Below are 15,536 nucleotides of genomic sequence, written 5' to 3'. Positions count from 1 at the left end.
GGGGATAGGGTGAAATGAGGGCCAAAAAAGTCCAATTTCATGGAGCTCTGCATCAGACCCTAAATTCACCCAGGTTTTTTGTAGTTTATACAAAGCAATAATAAAAATATACACAGAATGTGGTAATCTATTCAACGAGAGTGTGAGATTTCTGGGCAATTCACTGTCAATTTTATATTTTGCATAACGAATCTAGTCTTTTTTTTCCAACTTCTTTATCATAACTTATATGACCGGTAACAGGTCTTGAAATGGACATTTCAATAATATGGCGCCAAGGAAAAACAAACACATCCAGCTCACTGTCTTGCATGTGTAATTAATAAGATACATCCCTAAGGATAATGTAGGAAGCTTGAATAAAATGTAGAACGTAATGGACGTACACAGTAAGATTGATCAGAAACTTACTCGGAAAGGTTACAATTTGGAAGTCATCATGAATTCTGATGAAGGGTCACATTTCAAATGTTAGTCTTTCCTTTCCTCATAACGTTTAAAATTTGAATTGTAAAAAAGTAAGTTTTTGTTTTATTTTCTACTCTAAATCTTAACTCTGAGATGAAGTTCAGCTGAAAGAAGGATATAATGCATGGAGTTTATGAGGATATAAATAACTGTCCTTTAAATTGTCATTTGACTCTTTCATTGATATTCCTCAGCTTGACATAGTATCTGTTGATTAAGAAGTGTGTTTAATTCAAATTAGCCTGTATATCTCACAAGCAAGTATTGTTCATTTCCTCAGGATACTTGTTAGGCAAAAGAAACCTCAGAATTGTTTTTTTTCACCACATGACAAATTCAGATTACAGATAATCTCAGATGAGGTTTATAAAATCATGAGGGGCATGGAGAAAGTGGATGGTCATAGTCTTTTTCCTAGGGAAGGGGAGTTGAAAACTAGAGGGCATAGGTATAAGATGAGAGGGGAAAGATTTAAAAGGGATCTGAGGGGCAATTTTTTCACACAGAGGGTAGTGGGCATATAGAATGAGCTGCCGGAGGTGGGTACAATTACAATATTTAAAAGACACTTAGACAGGTACATGGATAGGAAAGGTTTAGAGAGATATGGACCAAATGCGTGGAAGTGGGACTAGCCCAGGTAGACAACTTAGTCAGCATGGATGAAATGGAACCAAAGGGCTTTTTTCTGTTCTGTATAACTCTATAATCCTTTTGTTACTCTTTTGACATCAAGTTACTCTAAGTATGTTGGCATTGGTGAAAAGAGCAGCATTTGTTGCCTATTCCCAATGCCCTAAGAGTGACCATTTCAGACAGCAATGCGTGTCAAATATATTGCTTGGGATCAGAAGTCTGTTTAGGCCAGATATAGATGGCAGATTTTCTTCATTGAAGGATATTAGTGAAGCACATGGTTTTATTTGATAACTACAATCCAACTGTTCTGTAATTAACTTTACTGTTTTAGGGTTTTTATTCCACAGTTATTTAACCAATTGTGGAATAAAATCCTGTAACAAAATCATGACAGTGCTGTAACCCAGACATCGACACTGCAGTCAGCATTTGTGGCATCAAGAATTTTGAATATTTTACCACTGGATAGAGCTGCCACATTATTTCAGAATCACAATAAAAACATAGACCCTGAAATTCCTGCAGTTCTCATACCAATAGGAAACTGGGCCAGATTTTGGGTAGGGAATTCTAGAATTCATTTCGAGAATTGATCACCGAGTGACAGACAGAGATCAGACATTCTACATATCTTTGCCTACTCACCCCTCCCAGAACAATTGCAATAAATGCCTCTGTTCTTTCCCAGGGACACAAGCACTGGTACAATACTGTTGTCAAACATAGATTGCTGGCCAGCGACAGGCAATCAAAATTTAAGTAGAAAATATATACATACAGTGGGGATAATTGTACTCACACATGTGTATTTACTAAGCAAACATCTACCACTGTTCAATAACCAAGAAACAAAGCATGCCCAATGATTAAGGATATCTGAACATCAGTTTTTGTTGTATTAACACCCAAAATGGTTAAAGTACACACGTATATGAACAAGAGCTCTAATTAGAAGTTCAATTAGACACATGTTAGGTGGTGGTTGCTACCATCTAGCCATATGACAATGCAGATCAAAGACACTTGGCAGAGAGGAGAGGAACTTTATCACATGAATAAACTGAAAAATTCTTCTAACCCTTGCTTAATCCAGTGGTTAATGTCAGTAGGTGTGATCAGGCTAATTGTAGCAAAAAAGAATCTCAAGTGATAACCTATTATAATCCAGGAATATCAATAACATTTTAAGATCTCTTCCAGATCTAAATAGAGCCAAAGAGTCATACAGTACGGAAACAGTCCCTTTGGCCCAACATGTCCATGCCGACTAAATTACCTACTTGAGCTAGTCTCATTTGCATTTGTCCTATATCCCTCTAAACCCTTCCTATCCATGAACCTGTCCAAAGGTCTTTTAAATGTTGTAATTGCATCCGCCTCTACTTCTTCCTCTGGCAGCTCATACCTACCAACCTTTGTGTGAAAAGGTTGCCCCTCCGGTCCCCTTTAAGTCTTTCACCTTAAACCTATGTCTTCTACTTTTAGACTCCCCTGTCCTGGGAAAGAGACTGTGACCATTCACCTTATCTATGCCCCTTATGATTTTATATACCTCTATAAGGTCACCCCTCAGCCTCCTACGCTCCAGGGAAAAAAGTCCCAGCCTATCTGGTCACTCCTAATAACTTAAGCCCTCCAATCCCAGTAAAATCCTTGTGAATCTTTTCTGCACCCTTTCCAGCATAATGACATCCTTCCTATAACTAGGAGCCCAGAAATGCACACAATACTCAAAGTGCAGTCTCACCAACATCTTGTACAGTTGTAACATGACGTCCCAACTCTTGTACTCAGTGCCCTGACTGATGAAGGCAAACATGCTAAATGCCTTCCTCACCACCCTGTCTAAATGTGTTGCTCCTTTCAAGGAACTATGTACTTGTTCTTGTACTCCTAGGTCTCTCCAGGGCCCTGCCATTTACTGTGCAAGTCCTGCCTCGGTTTAACTTACCAAAATGCAACACTTTGTATTTGTCCGAGTTAAATTCCATTTGCCATGGCCCACTTTCCTAGTTGATCTGGATCATATTGTAATCTTAGACAACCTTCTTCACTGTCCACTATAATAGCAATCTTGGAGTCATCTGCAAACTTACTAACTATGCCAACCATATTCTCATCCAAATCACTAATATAGATTATGGACAACAGAGGACCCAGCACCAATCCCTGCAGCACACTGCTGGTCACAGGCTTCCAATCTGAAAAACCCTCTGACTCCTTCCACCAGAGCCAATTTTGTATCCAATTGGCTAGGTCACCCTGGATCACATGTGATCTAACCTTCCAGGCCTACCATATCAAAGGTCTTGCTAAAGTCTATGTTGACAACGTCTACTACCCAGCCCTTGTCAATCTGCTTGGTCACCTCTTCAAGAAAGTCAATCAATTTTGTGAGACACAATTTCCCAGCACACAAAGCCATGCTGACTGTCCCTAATTAGTTCTTACCTTTCCAAATGCAGGTAGATCCTGTCTCTCAGAATCCCCTCCAGTAACTTTCCAACCATGGATGTTAGGCTCACCGGCCTGTAGTTCCCTGGCTTATCCGTGCAGCCCTTCTTAAACAAAAACACATATTTGGCACTCTCCAGTCTTCTGGTACCACACCCATGGCTACAAATATCTCTGCCAGGGCCCCAGCAATTTCTTCCCTACCTTCCCAGAATGTCCTAGGATACACTTAGTTAGGCCCTTGGAATTTAGCCACTTTTAGGTACTTGTAAGACTGCCAGCAACTCCTCTTTTGTAATGAGGATAGGTTTCAGGACATCACTAATCTCTTCCTTGAATTCTCTAGCTTCCATGACCTTCTCCATGGTAAATACAGACTTTCCCTACCGTTGCAGTTGTTTGTAGTCATGACAAATGCTTAAAAACTTCTGATAGCTACAAAGAAATTTGTGCTGTAATGAATATAGTGCTACCCCGGATCTCCTGCCACCTCAGTTTTGCAGTGATCTTGGACAGATAATTGCTTCTCGAAACTCTTTGTGGTGGGTACACTTAAATTAGAAAAATTAAAAGGTGATGTTTACTAATTCTTTCAATTTGGATGTGATCGAAAATATATCGGTGAGCTCCAAGGTTCAAAGGAAACCATTTAGGGGACCAGATAAATAAATCTCACTCAGAATTATAACATCAATAAAGAGTAGAGAATTACAGTAAGTAACAAAACATTGTTTGAGATTTAATTTTTTGATCAGTTTTTGCATGGGGTTTATTTCAAATAGTCAACCTATGCTTCAAAGGAAGTAAAATACAGAAAAAATACAAAGACATAACATTAAATTCTGATGGCTTGATCAAAATTATCTTTCACTTTCATTTGTCATTCAGTGCCTGCCATCCTTTAATGCATGATAAATATCATCAACAAAATTGTGAGCTGCCAGTTCGGATGAAGTGTTGGAACTCATAAAGTTATCCTGTCTTCTGTTTTCAGGTGTTCAGAAATAAATATATAAAAAACATGATAAATATTTAGTAGACCTACTAAATATTTCCAACACTTTCTACTTTTATCTCATACACTTTGTCAATCAAATAAAAATAAAGTGAGCTGTACTTCATTTTAGAATTTACACAGAATCTTGTGGGGTAGCAGGATTAATAAAATATATTTGTCATGAAAATAAAACGAAGAGTTGAATGTGCAAAGGTCATTGTCCCCTCAATCCCACTCCAACATATTATCATGGTCTCTTAATTTAAACCTCTTGATGGAGAAAATTAACCATAGATGGAAGTACACATAAATCAAACTTGTCTCAAGACAATATTTACACATCCTGGATAACACGTCAATGTTACAGGCTTAAATTTATCTTCATAACTTTCAATCCCATGCACAGACAGGTAATCATTCATCGCATTTTTAAAGAAATTGACTGGTTTAGCACCCACTAACCTAATTAGATATGTGCCTGATTAGTTGCTACTCTTGACCCAGACAAATTTACTGTCCATGAAATGGACAGCAGACTGGACAGTGAAATATTAGAATTCATGGGAGACAATACAGCCCTCATTTCCCTTTCATGTTGCTTCATATAATTGTTATTGAAGTCACCTTGCAAATCCATCAGGAAACATACTGATGTTCTTAACAGCTCTTCCAGAAATATGTGAAAGTAAAAAAAAGAGGATAAAAATGAAGATGTTCATATTATAAAAAAAGTGAAGGAATAGCAAGTACACAAAAGATATTTTGCGCCCACTTTTAACTGAGGAAGGTGAAAGTGGGATTGTAGGAGTATCAGACATAATTAAAGCAGACACAAAGTGAAGGGACACAAATCACAATTTCTCAAAAACCTTTGGAAAGCAACATTCTGGATGGCAGGAGTGTGTCAGGTGTTCAAGAAAGCAGCAAGTCAAACCATGAAAGGCCAATCCATTTTAGCATAAGCTTGTGCACACAGCTTAGCCTGTAATGACGAATAAAGTCTGAGAAGACACAGATGAGGCAAGCTGATTGACAAATGGATCTTAAGAGGAAATACCAACTGAGCCTTCATTTCGCACAAGAGGAGAAGAAGCAATTGCTTCAGTGCACTCATGTCTTTCCTATAAACATTGTGGCCAGAACTTTAGGCCGTACTCAAGCGGGGGCATAACTGGCATTGTGTTCAGTTCTAAAATAACATCCCTGTTCTTATACACTATGCCTCAGTTAATAAAGGGGAGCATCCTGCAGGGTATTCTAACTACCTTATTGACCTGTCTTTAAGGATCTGCGGAAATGCACTCCAAGGTTCCTTTGTATTTCCACACGACTCAGAGCCTCCCACTGATCCCCATCCCTTGTTGTACATTGCCAAATACACTACTTCACATTCTACTGGATTAAATCCCATTTGCTATTTTTCTGCCCGAACGACCAGACAACTTCTGTCATCCTGCGGTCTTAAGTTTTTCATCTCATCATCAAACACACAGCCAATTTTTGTATTTTCTCCAAACTTCCTTATCTTGCTCCCAAGATTTAGGTCTATATCATTGCTATACACTACAGTAAAAAGAAGGGACTGAGCACTGGACCTTGCGGAACCCCACTAGTTACAGCTTTCCAATCACAAAAACACCCGTCAGCTATTGCCTTTTGCTTCCTGCCAGTATGTGAACTTGCAGGTACTGGAGAAACAATTGGTTTCATATGTGCTGGTCACCCTTCAGTCTCTTACCCAAGCAGACAATATCCGTATCAGTAGAATATTTGACTGTTAAGAGTATTGTCCGGTAACGGGTTGATTTATCTGTACTTCCACTTATGTTTAATTTTCTCCATAAAGTATAAATTAGGAGAACATGATAAAACATTGGAGTGTGTGAGATGGAAGGAAAATTGGCCTTTTCACATTCAACCCTTTTTTAAAATTTTGGTGACATGTCACACGATTCCTGTCAACTTTCCGACGTATATAGCTGTGACTTTTCACGTGCTCTGAACCACTCAAATGTGTTGATGAAGGACATTTATTTCCCTCCAGATTATTTGCACATCAGTCCTGTTGCCACTTGGCTAAGATCCAGAGTATTGACGTAAGGTAGAAGATAAAACCTTCTGGTCTGTACGATTCAATTATATTTCTCAGCTGAACTCTGAGCAGAGCTTTGTTTTAATGCAACTCTGTTGAGGAGGAATGGTTTCAAACCCACCTACTCATCAGGTTTGCATCCAACAACCAAGACTGGAAACAATAATCTTCCCATATTTAGGGGATTTTAGTTTAGGGGATTTAAGAGCAATAAAATTCTTCTCTTTGATCTAGTCAAGAACAGATTTAGATACAAAACCTAAAGTCCCATCTATCCTTGCAGATGAAGAGAGCATAGGATTATTCCAAGAGGAGGGTAACATTTATCCTTATGCCAACATCATTGAGAAAGATTGCATGGTCATTTATCTCATGACTGTTGTGGTAATGTGCTGTGTGCTGATTACATACCATGTATTATTGGTGAATATACATCAGATGTGGTTCATTGGCTGTAAAGAACTCTGTGACACATTGAAATAGTGAAAGGAACAATGGTAAATTCAAGTCCATCTTTCTTTTCTAATTATCAGAAACCTCTTCTGTACTGTGTCTAAAAGTGACCACAATAGTCAATAACAAACTGACAAGGCAAAGCTGCTCACTTACCTAGAATAGCCAGGACGGTGTTGTCCTTCAGGACCTCCATGGAACCAGAACAGACAAAGTAGATGGCCTGCAGGGCATCACCCTGGCGGATGAGGTACTCCCCAGGAGCACAGAAAGAGGTTTTGATGCTCAGGGAGAGGGATCGAAGGCACCCACGGCTAGCTGATTCAAATATAGGCAGCTGAAGGATTTCTTTGTTCAGATGCATTGCAATGTCTGCTCGCAGTTCATCAGGGAAATCTTTCAGAAGCTGGAAAAGAGACAGCTTGATTAGAACTGACACTGCAGAAATCTTATCTCCTGGTAAAACAGAGCATGTTTTTCAACAAAGCTGCAGACATTGTCAGTCCTGTTGCTCCTACATCTCCTCTTATCATCAAAATGGAATCCAGCAGTCATTACTTTTGAAAAAATTCTATTATATACAGTCAAAATAACAGAATAGAAACTTGGAAACCAAAAGAGTATCAATTCAAAGAGCAACTTTAAACAGTGTTGTCCATAATTTTTAAATATAAAATTTCTTAAATAATAATTCATGGACTGAAAGTGATGTAAAGTTTCTGTTGACTACATACACCAGTTTAGTTCTAAAACATTAAATAGTGCTGTTGGATTGTTTGGCATCTGAAAAATTACTCCTGAATATCCTTTGACCTCTATGTATAAGTTCACTCAGCTTTGCTAGCTGATGGAACAAGCAGAAGACAACTTACTATGACTAGATAAGTACACTTTGCTGGAGTAAGTCACCTGAATGTCAATTTTCTCCCAGGTAGCATACATTAGAACAAGCAAAAATAAAACACAAGATCAAAAGCTTTGATCTCTACTTGTGATGTGTATTGTTGGAGAAAAGTATGATGAAAGGTGCAAAGATGTTTAGCAGGATTTTATAATGTTCCAGCAGTTCACAGCCAACCTTCCTGAATTTCAATGGGACATACTGCTGTTTAAATAATATACCACGTCGTTCCTGTGGCTACAACTTTTGTACTAAAGTATGTCTGCAGTGGAGTAGAAGGTCACACACTTGCAGACCAGATGCTAGGGAACTCAGGTTTGGAATTCACTGCGCGTTGTGCACAAGCTATCAATCTTTGCTTTGCCTCTGTGGTTATAAAGCCAACAAATTCTTTGGACCTGATGGTCTACACATAAGGATTCTAAAACAGGTGGGTGCAGAGGTAGTGATCTTTCAAAAGTTTGCTAGATTCTTTAAAGGTCCCAGTGCTTTGGAAGTCCGTAAATGACTAAACGCTAAAGAAATTTGGCATGTTCCCTTTGACACGTGCCAACTTTTATCGATGCACCATAGAAAGCATCCAATCTGGATGCATCATGGCTTGGTATGGCAACTGCTCTGTCCAAGACCGCAAGGTACTGCAGAGAGTTGTGGACTCAGCCCAGCACATCATGGAAACCAGCCTCCCCTCCGTGGACGCTGTCTATACCTCTTGCTGCCTTGGTGAAGCAGCCAGCATAATCAAAGACCCCACCCACCTGGGTCATTCTCTCTTCTCTCCTCTCCCATCAGGCAGAAGATACAGGAGCCTGAGGGCACATACCACCGGGCTCAAGGACAGCTTCTATCCCATGGTGATAAGACTATTGGACGGTTCCCTTATACGGTGAGATGGACTATGACCTCATGATCTACCTTGTCTGACCTTGCAACTTATTGTCTACCTGCAATGCACTTCCCTGTAGCTGTGACACTTTACTCTGTATTCTGTTATTGTTTTCACCCTGTACTACCTCAATGCGCTGTGTAATGAATTGATCTGTACGAACGGTATGCAAGATAAATTTTTCACTGTACCTCGGTACAACTGACAATAATAAACCAATAATAAACTGGGAGTGAACATCACCAACAGCCTGTCCTAGTCAAATCACATAGATGCCACAGCCAAGAAAGCTCACCAGTGCCTCTACTTCCTCAGGAGGCTAAAGAAATTTGGTTTGTCCCCTTTGACTCTCACTAACTTTTACTGTTGCACCACAGAAAGCATCCTACCTGGATGTATCACAGCTTGGTATGGCAACTGCTCTGCCCAGGACCATAAGAAACTGCAGAGAGTTGTGGACACTGCCCAGCGCATCATGGAAACCAGCCTCCCCTCCTTGGAGTCTGTCTTTACCTCTCGTTGTCTTGGTGAAGCAGCCAGCATAATCAAAGACCCCACCCACCCGGGACATTCTCTCTTCTCTCCTCTTCCATCAGGTAGGAGATACAGGAGCCTGAGGGCATGTACCACCAGACTTAAGGACAGCTTCTACCCCACTGTGATAAGACTATTGAACGGTTCTCTTATACAATGAAATGGACCATGACCTCACGATCTACCTTGCTGTGACCTTGCACCTTATTGCACTGCACTTTCTCTGTAGCTGTGACACTTTACTCTGTACTGTTGTTTTTACCTGTACTACATCAATGCACTCTGTACTAACTCAATGTAACTGCACTGTGTAATGAATTAATCTGTACGATCGGTTTGTAAGACAAGCTTTTCACTGTACCTCGGTACAAGTGGCAATAATAAACCAAAAGCAATACCAATACCAATAACCAATACCAAATGTCACAGAGCTTTTCAAGAAAGGAGGGAGAGGGTAAACAGGAAACTGCAGCCGGATTAGCCTGTCATCAATTGTCAGGAACATAGTGGATTCTTTTAATTTGCAAGTGGTAACTGGGCATTTGGAAATTAAAATGTGATTAGGCAAAATGGTTTAATGAAAAGGAAATAATATTTGACAAATTAAAGGCAAATCTAAGGAAATCACAGCCAAAGTACAAGAGGGAGATTTCAGTGTACAGCAAAAGATCAGAAGACTTTGGAAGAATAATAGACAAGCACATTTTCCAAATAGTGAAAAACATTAGATTTCTATGTTTTTTTTAACATGAAAAATAGAAAATAAACATTAAGGTACAGCAAACAATTAGGAAAATAAATACCATATTGACCAATATTACAAGAGAATTGGAGAACAAGAGTAAGAAATCTTATTAAAGTTAGAGAAAACTTTGATGAGACCATCCCTAGAGTACTGTGTTGGTTTCTGTACGCAAGGAAGGATATACTTGCTTCAGACACAGCAAAACAAAGATTCATCCAACTGATTTTTGTGATGATGGTTACTTTAAAAGACTGAATATGATAGACCTATACTAGGCAGAATTCATAAGAATGAGAGTTAATTTCATTGCAATACAAAGGTTTTAGGAGAGGGTACTGAAAGCATATTTCTTCCAGCTGGAAAGTCATTAACTGGGAGACACAGTCTCAGGATAAGGAATTGGCCAATTAGGACTGAGATGAAGAACAATTTCTTTACCTAGAATCTTTATAATTATCTACCCCAAATGGTTATGAATGCATACCTGTTAAGTCAAAGCTTTGATCAAAAGATTTTTGGACTCTTAACAGAATCGAAGGATGTGGAGACAAGGCAGGAAAGTGGATGAGTCAAGATCAGCTATGACCTTACTGAAGAGTGAGTGGCCTCAAGGGACTGGGTGGCTTACTCCCACTCCTGCCTTGCATTCTCTGGAATGTTGAAAGTTGAGCCTGTAAAGTTTGAGGTGGAATGGAATGAGTTACATTTATAAAAACAGAAAATGCAGTAAAAAAACTCAGCAGGTCAGGCAGCATCTTTGGAAGGAAAGACCCTTCATCAGAACTGAGAAAGAGAGAAAGCAAGTTAGTCTACATAGCAGAAAAGATGGGAGAGGGCAAGGGGAGGAAAAAAGGGAATGTCTGTAGTAGGGTGAAAGAACATAGCCATGAAATGGACAGGTAAGCTCCTTTGTCGTGTAATGTGTTGCTAATTTTGTGAAGTCTGGATGATGTTTCATTTGTAATTTCTGGCCCAGCAGGAAGTATAAGGAAAGAGAGGAATGACAAGCAAAAATGGCCAGTCCTGACACAAACAGAAAGAAAGAGCAAGTTATCTGAAGTTAGAAAATTCAATACCGAGTCCTGCAGACTGCAACATGCCTGAATGGAAGATGAGGTGGTGTTCTTCAAACCTTATGTTGGGCCTCATTGTAACAGTGCAGGAGGCCATGTTCATTTTTTTTTCCTATTTCATATTTCCTTACAATATAGAAGGGGCATTCAGCCCTTTGAGTCGGTGCCATCTTTTAATCCCATTCCTCGCTCATTTCCCTATAATTTATACTCTCTCAGATACCAATTAATTTCCCTCTGCTTCTCCTAAGAAGTGGTTTTTCATGGGGATGTGAGAGGTAACTGGAGCACACAAGGGAAACCCACAATGTCACAGGAAAAACATGCAAGCTCCACACAGCCTGCAGTAAAGGTGAGGATTGGTCTAGCTGATGCAGCAGCTCTACCTGCTGCAGCACTGTGCCAATCGATCAAAAGGGAGATAATTAACCAAATCAGACACAAGGTTTCCCTACTTAAATAGCAACTGTGACTGAATAATTTAACCTTTTATTTTACTATAGAAATTCATTTCAGTTAATGAACAGTTTCAACGTGTAGCTTCAAGTCATTGCAGAAGTGTGTAATAAAAAACATTTACACTGAAATTGTGTTGTCAAATGTGGTCTTAACTACACAACACCACACCTGACTATCATGAAGAATCATTCACGTTCAAATGAATTGAAGAACTGAACTACAAAACATGTATCAAAATATATGACAGCACAGTCTCTGAGAATGGAACTATTTCAACCATGTGAAATGGGATTAACTGTAGGATCTATATCAAAGCTAGTGAGGATCAAGTTTCAATGTTATGGACGGATTGTCAATGCAATAGACAGACAAAAGTAGAAGTCTAAAATATGACGGAATGCATTCATGGTGCTTTCCAATTTCTGAGTGTATTCATTCTAATGAGCAAACCTTTGCAATTTAAGTTTTAAAGTGCACGATCTTGGAGATAAATAAAAGACTGTTGTACAAAGATAGAAAGTTAATATCAAATCATGGTGACAACATGTCAAAATACATGCACTTGCAGCAAATCACTTTGAAAATTGGTACATTGTTGTACAAGCCTCTCAACAACGAAAAATAATTCACTTGCTTGCAGATTTTCTTTTCTTCAGAGCGAGTGGCTTGAATTTTGAAACATAGATTATATCTTTGACTTTTTCTTTGCCTTACTGCATTCTTATTCTTCACTTTACTTGAAACCCAAGGCTAATCAATTCTCTTTTATTCTTCAGTTTGTTGTCAGTACCAAATTGATGTCATTAGCTCTTGCCTAGCACCCTGTCTCATTAATTTCACCTATCTGCTTCACAACCCTTCTGGTCAAAAAGAAAACTTTAGTGAATGGTCCATTCACAAATATGGAAAGGCTCAACTAATTTGTTTCAATAGAAAGACCAAAGTTTTCAACAAATGCACAACGCTCTTCTGGAAAAGTTGAATGAGGAAGTGAACCCAAATATCTATTACCAGCCTTTTATGAAGGAATCTTTGCATGTTGAGAATAAATCTGAGACCAGCACCATTGCACATGATTGGCAACAGGTTAGCTTAAACGAGGTTAAGATGGGTTTGAGGAGCATTGTTTGCGGATTGGCTTAAAAGGCAGTATGGAGAATGTGCCACTGTCCTCAGCCTTCCTGCTCTGAATTGATCACGAACCGTTTTGGCAATGAATCCAGAGCATGGTGATATATATCAGCTGCTCATCTCATTGCCAACCTCCACCCATACCTTCTTGGCAGGCTTCTTCGTCCCTTCAGTAAGAAACAGTATGTCCTTAAAGTTCCAGCATCATACTCAGACAGGCATCATTCATTTGCCCATCAAGGCAACCCTTTTGCCCTGAATAAATTGATGTTCTTTCTCTTGATAACTCAAACTTGCATTATACAGTGTCTCTTTCTCTTTAAATGCCCATTGGGAATCCTGGGAATAAAATGCTCATGCCTTGGCTGAGTTAAAGTGTCATGGGGCAAATACATTTACTTCCAAGTTTTCTGCCAGAAACCTACCACCCGCTCAGGGTTCAAGCGTCTTTAAGCATGTCTGCAAATTAAAATTCAGCTTCTGCTGTTTGTGAGACCTTGCTAAGGGGAAACTAGCTGTACAGCTTGCCTACAGACTTTGAAACTATAACTAGTAATGATATATTTTGTGGGCAAGGGTGTTACAGGTGCTAATTGTAATTTTTATTTTGCTTTCTGCTACCCCGCTTATATAAGCAATGCAGTTTACATTACATCTTGTCAAACCCTACTGGAGCAACTTTCACCTTTTAAGATGAATTGTAAATGCATTGCTAAATGTAGCCATGCAGCAGTTAAATAGGTTGAGTGGTACGTTATAAACATGTTACAGGTCAGATTATGAATGGGCAGAATTTTCATATTGTGAAATAACTCAGTAATGCAATTCACTGGCTGTTGGAATTGGTTTTCTGCTTTTTGTTTTGATTAATGCACTGCTGTGTTTAATTTTAAGATCAAGAGCATCTTTTTAACATAATTTCAAAAATAGAAGCATATGCTATAAAGAAGCTGAGAAAATCATTGGGGTCAGATAGAATTATAATCACCAGTTATTTAGCATTTAATTCTTAATAAAAATACAGTACAGGGCAAAGCTTATTACGAATGCTTCATTTTTCTCCTGGATCTACCAGGATCAAGATGCAAGCCTGGAATTGTACCAAAAGTAAGGCAGCACATTTAATTGAAGTTAAAGGTTTTAAGGGGTTAAGATGAGAGAAAGGCATCTACAAAGAGCAAGACATTATCCAATGACTTAACACCTTCAGAAGTGAAATATTTGAGATATTTCCAGAATCAGCACTATGCAGATGTGAACCTTCTTGCAAGAGGGCACGTATGCATAAGGAATGGAAGTAATCTAATTAATTTGAGCCTAACTTGGCTGTAAACTTCTTCGGGATGCTTTGAAGAAAGATGATGCTTCGTAAAAGTTATTTAATTTATTTTCTTCCATGCTATTGAACACAACTTTAAAAAGTTGCCACTTAAGGTGTTCCCTGCAGTGTACCTCCAATACTTTCAACAACTTATTAAGTCATAAGTGTCACATTTTAAAGTTGCTTGCAAGTGCACATAAACTGCTTATTGTTATTCACCAAAGTATAAACTTTATGATGAACTTTGGGGTGAAAAGTACAATACCTGATACACCATAGATTCAATGGGGGAACAAGCCGGGTTTACCAGCAAGCATTTAAGCACATGCTCATGTGTCATAATTGGAAATGCTGCAGGAAAGACTCTTTGCTTTCTAAAAATCCTTCATTTTTAATGATGGACACCTAAATAATTCAGAGTCAACCTCAAAACAAATAGGTTTTTCAAGCAGTGACATCAATGCTTTGCATTTTATTCAGTTAATTTGTTGCATTTTCACTGGTTAACTGGCTTGTCAACCACCTGAGAAATGTGAGAATACTACTAATAAGCACAACAAGTGCTTTGTAAACATAGAGAGGTTTTAATGGGGAGATATTAACTTCTTTGCAGATTCGGATAAGTATTTAAATTCATGTCAGAATGGTGGGGTATTTTACAATTGATTCCACATCACATCATTGACTACAATTCCCAAAGCACTTCATTAGTTGTGAACACTTTGAGGCAGACTAAGGTCATTGGAATTTACTCTACAAACGTAAGTGTTTCTTGTTCAGGAACAATTCTGCACTACAATGTGTCCTCAAAACAATCATTAGGAAAGCCATGATAGATTTAATAAAGAGTAATAAGCCAGATTTAGTTAACAGCCTAAGGGTACACAAGCATTTATCTAAAAGTGACATAAAATTGGTTGAGTTCAAAATTATGTTTGGAAGGATATTTTTCTGTACAACTCCTCAAAATCAAGCACTGCACCGATGAAATTTCACATGAATGAATTTTTTGCATTTTTCATGAGGAGTTACGCCAATCATTAAAAAGGACTTTTTTGTGCGAGAAATTCCTGTGCCCCAACACTATTCTTCTGATATCCAGGGCCCCCAAATAGTTGTATTGTGTCTAAAGTCCACTTCTGGCGACATCTTATACAATGCTGATGTTACAGAATAATTCAGCCTTTCGTAATGCAGATGGCTCCAAAACAGTGTTATTCAAAGTTCAGGCGCATCTCTCTGGCAGTCGTGAAGGAAATGCTACACAATTATGCAAAGCAAGTCTCAGGTGAACCAATCCAAACATTCCAATCAACACATCTCCGGGGGTTTCAGCAGGTTTCCTCTCAAAATCTAGTGGACAGAAACACCAGAAGAAACCCT

The 15,536-nt window shown here is 38.8% G+C and overlaps 1 protein-coding gene across 1 annotated transcript in view; it reads right to left on the bottom strand.

Annotated features, from left to right (window-relative positions):
- Positions 1 to 15,536, bottom strand: part of kcnh3 (potassium voltage-gated channel, subfamily H (eag-related), member 3) — a 518,086-nt gene that overhangs the window by 86,199 nt on the left and 416,351 nt on the right. Inside the window, exon 10 of the mRNA XM_052023088.1 lies at positions 7,260 to 7,509. Within this exon, the coding sequence (XP_051879048.1) occupies positions 7,260 to 7,509 (250 nt within the window). The remainder of the gene's footprint in view (positions 1 to 7,259; positions 7,510 to 15,536) is intronic.

This window comes from Pristis pectinata, chromosome 1, assembly GCF_009764475.1.
Source record: "Pristis pectinata isolate sPriPec2 chromosome 1, sPriPec2.1.pri, whole genome shotgun sequence".
Taxonomy (NCBI): Eukaryota; Metazoa; Chordata; class Chondrichthyes; order Rhinopristiformes; family Pristidae; genus Pristis; species Pristis pectinata.
Note: the sequence above shows the minus strand (reverse complement) of the source record. Positions and strands in the feature narration are given on the sequence as shown.